At 35.2% G+C, this 5,975-nt stretch overlaps 1 protein-coding gene across 1 annotated transcript; it reads left to right on the top strand.

The window, feature by feature from the left end:
- Positions 1 to 3,304: 3,304 nt before the first annotated feature.
- LOC105104102 (olfactory receptor 13H1) lies at positions 3,305 to 4,243 on the top strand. Its single transcript, XM_031446587.1, has one exon. The coding sequence runs from the start codon at positions 3,305 to 3,307 to the stop codon at positions 4,241 to 4,243; it is 939 nt and encodes a 312-aa protein (XP_031302447.1).
- Positions 4,244 to 5,975: the final 1,732 nt, after the last annotated feature.

The raw sequence follows: 5,975 nt of genomic DNA, 5'->3' as shown, positions 1-5,975 counted from the left end.
TTACAAATGTTCACCAACTTATTCTCCTTCATATTTTGTGGATTTCCACATAGGTTTAATATATTTTTTAATATACTGGTGTGAGAAGATCCCTTAGAATCACAAAGAAAATTCTTCAGGAATAAGTATCTCACATAGGCAGAACCTTACCATTAACCTCTGTGGAAGAAATGACCACAAAAGCCGACTATGAAGTGACTTTCTGGCTGAAAGTCTTCCTCTTCCATTGTCTTTCTCCAGAGCACTGCTCTATCAGGGGACACATTTTTAGTACCAAGAAACTGACAAGTAAAAATTTCAGGAAAAAAAATTATTCAGGGTCAGATAGCCAAAAACAGATAGCATGATTAAATGCAGTGTAAAAATACCTGAATGGGAGAATCCGTTTAGTGAAAGTGACATCAAGAGCTTTTATTTAAACAAGCATCTTTCAAGAGTTTTCTCTGTTCAAGGTAGAGTTCCAGAGAAAACGGAGATGACTCAGATATGGTCGCTAAATCCAGGAGCTTATAGCTTCTAAAATGTGTACTCAGCCTTACTTCCATTATAAAGGGTCAGAGTACTTAAAGTTAAAAAAACTAAATAAAAATAAACTTGATCTAATCTCTGTTGAACTCATAACTGTACTTGGGAGAGAACTGAATTGACAAACATAGCCTATCATTTGCAGGACCCAACAAATACAAAAGTTAAGTTACACAGTCATACTATGATGTACATCTTAATCTCCAAAATTCCTCAATGTAAATTCTTCATAGCACTACCTGAACATTTAACTTGCTAGCAGAAAATAAAGTAAATGAAGAACTTCCCAGAAAGAAGAAAGTATCTCCTTGAGGGAAAAGAGCCCTGATTCCCCACCACCACAATATTTACTGACTGGAATTGTTGCTATAAGGAACACTCAGTGAAATGCTCATTAACCAAGTTAGGAGGAAAGTTAACATTATTTTAATGAGCTAAATACAGCAGATGTCTCCTCCTCCTTCTTTCTTTTCTTTCTCCCTATTTGCATTAGGCAACTTAATTACAAAGCAAGAATATCTCCTAAGTCCCCAAGGTGGAAACTGTTCTTCAAGACTGAGGTTGCAAATTCTTAAACCACCACAAGATTATCCAAATTTCCAAAGTCCCTTCTTGTATTTAAACTGTAGCTTCTTTTAATACTACCTAAATATTTTTTGTCTGTAAGTAGATTATACATTTTTGGCAAACACCAGTATTTTAAAAATGACTCAATGTATTCAGAAAGGACATCTCTTCAATTTATTTTTATGTGGCTGGGAACAAAGTAACAGAATTTTGGACACCTCAAGAAGAAATATCATTTTAATATTTGTACAGGCAAAGAAAAACTGCATGTCGTGAACTGGTATAATATTATCATTATTATTATTATCATTATTATTATTATGTTAGAAAATGAGTTTTTTATTGTTTTTTAAGCACCAGCCTTTCATGGTAGCCTTATTATAAGCCACCTTTGTGTAAATAGAAGAAAAAGATATTTAACAAGTAGAAATAAATGTGCATGATTCACCAGCACAGTTAACTCAAGATTTTCCAGCCTTATAACCACAACTGATAGAAAGATTTATTACCACAGCTGCTTGTATTAAACTTCTTTTCCTTGCAGTTGAAGGGATCAAATTTCTTCTTGGAGATTAGTCATTTGTGGGGGTGTTGCCAACTGCAAAATGCTTCTGTTATGAATGAGATGCACTTCCCTGTTGCTGTCCTCCAGCCCTAAGTCAGTGAGTAATTTTCATCTCTTTATATGTCTTTTCCCGCCTACTGTCAGGAACAAATTTTAATGACTTGCACAGTCAAACTTTCTCTTAGTTGTTACTCAAACCAAAAACTTCAGATGGTATTGTTTCTGGTAATGTGAAAACCTCACAAGGGAAGGTAGGATGAAATGACAGTTTGGCACATCTTCACAAGGATGAAATCCAAGCTGAAGGAAAAGTCTACATGGGGTGTGAACGTGGGAAGAGAGCTAAAATATCTGGGGTGCTATAATTGTGCCAGGTACTGTGCTAGGTTCTTTATAAAAATAATCTCATCTAATTCTTGAAACAATCCTGGGAGAGGTTAGTTGATATTCCCATTTCATGTATGAGGAAATTGAATTTCTCAAGACTGTGCAGCTTATTCATGGCTGAACCAGAATTTAGACTTGAATCCAGCTGACTCCCTTGCTTTGTTTGTTTTTCAGTAATCTGCCTTTTGAGTACGAAGAATTACCTAATTATATACAGCACTAATATAACTATACAGTAAGGAGAGATTTGATTCTGTGTCTAAATAAGAAAATCTTAAAGCCAAAAGAGACTTCAACGGGTCATCTCTTTCACTCCCTACTGAAATCATATAAAACTGACAGGGCTCTTTCTTTTTTTTCTTTCTTTCTTTTTTTTTTTTTTTAACACTTCTGAAAACGTATTCCAAAATTTCTCTTGTCCCTCTTCATAATTTCTGGTAACTGTTGTCTTCATGAAATCCTTTTATCTAATAAGATTTTCCCATCACCCTTTAAGCTCTTGTTTGGAACTATATGGAGATAGTAGGATCTTCACATTGTAAGCTGCTGTCATTTGAAAATAGATACCAGGATAATTGAACAGTAAATCCACCAGTTGCTTGGTTTTTTCCATGTCATTTTGGCTAGTGATGTCTTTCTATTGAACTGACTGATAGCTTTAGCTACATGTACACTTTCTAATTTACCATGCGTAGGTGGTTTTAATATGACATATAAGAACAACAGCAACAAAAATATTGAAAAGCAGAGAACTATTTCGAGCATTCACAACTGGTCCATTGAGCTTAAACTTAAAAAATATTATGTGCTAATTGGTGAACCAACTTAAGTAAAGCTATTATCGAGCATTTTTGCTGGGGTGATGTGGCATATTTGTTTTTGGTTTTTTTTTTTTTTTTTTGGTCAAGAATAAAGTTAATCATATAGCCATGCTCCTTTATGAGAGCAATAATTCTGTTTAACCCAACGTACATGATTTTCTTACTTGATCAGTTATAAATAACCCTAATGGGAATCTAACAGTTCAAATAACTGAACCATCCTCTCCTGATCATGTAAGTTTCTACCAGACAGAAAAGAGAACCTGTATTTCCACCATTGGATACTTGAACAGCTGACCCTAACTCAGTAAAACAAATGACATAATAATCAGAGCTTCAGAACATGAACTCTAACAGGCTATGGAGATGCTACTCCTCTTATTTCCTCATGTAGGTGACATTATGTTTTGTCTTCTTTCCCAGTACCTGAGACAACTAAATGGGCAGTCTAAAAAGAGACAATGTTTCTGAGGTGACTGAATTCATACTTGTTGGATTTTCCCAACAGCCTCAAATCCAGGCTGCCTTCTTCCTGGGACTGCTGTTTTTCTACCTGGTCACAATGTTTGGGAACAGCCTTATTGTTGTTGTGGTGAGATGGGATTCTCGACTTCACACCCCCATGTATTTTTTTCTCATTAATTTATCCTTCCTTGATATCTGTTATTCTACCAGCTGGGAGCCATATGCGTTGGCCCAGTGCTTCAGGGACTTCCCCATCATTTCCTATACCAGATGTTATGCCCAGATGACCAAATCTCTCTTTCTAGGGATGACAGAGTGTATCTTCCTTGCTATCATGGCTTATGACAGGTTTGTTGCAATCTCCAATCCCCTGCGTTGCACCATCATTATGAACAATCGGGTTTGCATACAGTTGGCCTTAGGAACCTGGGCCAGTGCTTTTTTAGTAGCAGTCACACCAATCACTGCAATCCCTGCTCGTTATTGTGGGCACAATACCATCAACCATTTCTTCTGTGAGATCCAGGCCCTGCTGAAGCTTGTCTGCTCAGACACCCCTGTCAGTCTAATTCTGGATCTGATTATCAGTGTGTTTACACTGCCCCTGCTCTTCACCTTCATCCTCATCTCCTATACTCGCATTGTGGTTGCCGTACTGAAAATCCACTCTGCAGAAGCCAGGCTCAAAGCTTTCTCCACCTGTGGATCCCAACTGACTGTGGTCACCATATTTTATGGGACAGCCATCTACATGTACCTGAAACCTCAGTCAAAAGAATATCAAGAAGACAAAGTCATGTCAATATTTCATGGAGCAGTTACTCTCATGTTAAATCCCCTCATTTACACCCTGAGAAATAAGGATGTAAAAGTTGCACTTAGGAAGTTAGCTAAAGGAAAGGAAAAATCCTAATGGTTCTCCTGAAGCCTCTCCAATGTGCAAGAAAAAAAATTAAAACTTGGTTCTCAAAATTTTAGTTTACATTTTAAAAACAAACAACAACAAAAACCTTAGTGAGCATTCTTTCCGTGGTCACCACTAGGCACCCACTAACAAGTCTACCATGAATGTTAACGTTTTATCAAGCCACATTAAGAGCTAAAGCCATGAATGTGCATAAAATAGTTCACAAAGAGAATAATAGCAGTAAGTATGTAAAGGTGAAGGTTATGGCCATAGTAGCCCATTAGGGAGAAGTTCTTTCCTGGAGTATAAACCACAAAATTTTTGCAACCAAATATCTTTTTATTTCGCACACAAGGCAGATAAAATCCATATATAAGGCAGTACTCATGCAACCATAGTATGGCATTTGCTCCTCATATCACATTTTATAGGTGTCTGATCCAGTTCAAACCTAATGGACAAATGACCCTTCAATTCCCACCTTTAGGTGATAACATCTCATGGCAAGAAGTATCTTTTGTATGTAAAACACTTTATCATTTTAAAAGTGTTTTTAAATAAGTTATCCTAGTTTATACTTATAATTTCTTATTTTAAAGTAGTTTGCATATTATATGTATTAGTAAATCTTTCTCAACCAACATTTGTTTCTACAAATATTAAATTTCTATCATATCAATTTCTTATAAAGATGTCTAAACTGAAATTGTTATTCTTTTGCCTTCTCCTATTTTCCTGCTTTCTCTTCCATGATGTGCCTCTGGCCATTTCTACTCCCACTTCTCATACACATTCATGAACTGTAACATTTCTGCTCTACCCAAGAGTCTTCATGGCCAAGATTGTTATTATTTGTCTCCTTTTCGCCAATATAATAAGATGCCATATGGACTTTCTATTGTTGACAGCCAACATTTATTTTACACTTTGTATTATGGTAACTTATTGATTCTTTTTCTCATCTTAACTTTGATTGACTCCAGAAACCTTCTGCCATAGCACATTCAGAAGGCAATTATGTCTTGCTTCTAAAATTTCCTTTATTCCCAGAGCCTTGTCTTGGGCAGATGACTATTTGGTGACAATATTGTCTATCCTTGGCCTTTTTCTTCACTTTCTGAAGGCTGATTGCTTTGAAGGAATATTATCTGAGAAATTATATATATACATATAATATAATTAGATATATTTAATATACTATATAAATTAATAAATTAAAGATTTAATAAAATACAAATAAAATTAATAAGTATATAAATTATATACAATGTAAAATATATTATAAAGATATAGTATAGTGTGTATGTAATTATATTCTGTACTGTACTTTGTTGGTGGTACCATATATATAATTGAAGCTATTTGGATTGTGGGCAATGGAGTCAGAAAGCTTGGGTTCAAATTTAAGCTCTACTGTTTATTAGCTGTGGCATCTTTTGCAAATAACTGCTCTGTGCATCAAGTTCCCTACCCATAAAATAAAGATAATAATAGTACCCTTTCATTGTTCTGTTGGAAAAATTAAATTGATAATCAATTTAAAGTTCTTAGAGCAGCTCCTGGCACATAGTAAGCATTCAATAAGTGTTAGATATTATTGCTATTTTCTAAAAGCTTACAAATACTCCTAGTCTTTGTTTTCTAAAATCAATTTCCTTTATGCATCATCCTCCCCAAAGTATACAATGGGGAGCCTTACCAGCCCATTCTCTAATTTTAGAAACACAATAATATCATA

The sequence above is a fragment of the Camelus dromedarius genome, chromosome X (genome assembly GCF_036321535.1).
Source record: "Camelus dromedarius isolate mCamDro1 chromosome X, mCamDro1.pat, whole genome shotgun sequence".
NCBI lineage: Eukaryota > Metazoa > Chordata > Mammalia > Artiodactyla > Camelidae > Camelus > Camelus dromedarius.
The sequence above is the reverse complement of the archived record's forward strand: the minus strand, read 5'-3'. Positions and strand labels throughout refer to the sequence as shown.

Bases quoted from the DNA above. Each gene is read 5' to 3' on its own strand.
- LOC105104102 (XM_031446587.1), top strand. From the start codon at position 3,305: ATGGGCAGTCTAAAAAGAGACAATGTTTCTGAGGTGACTGAATTCATA.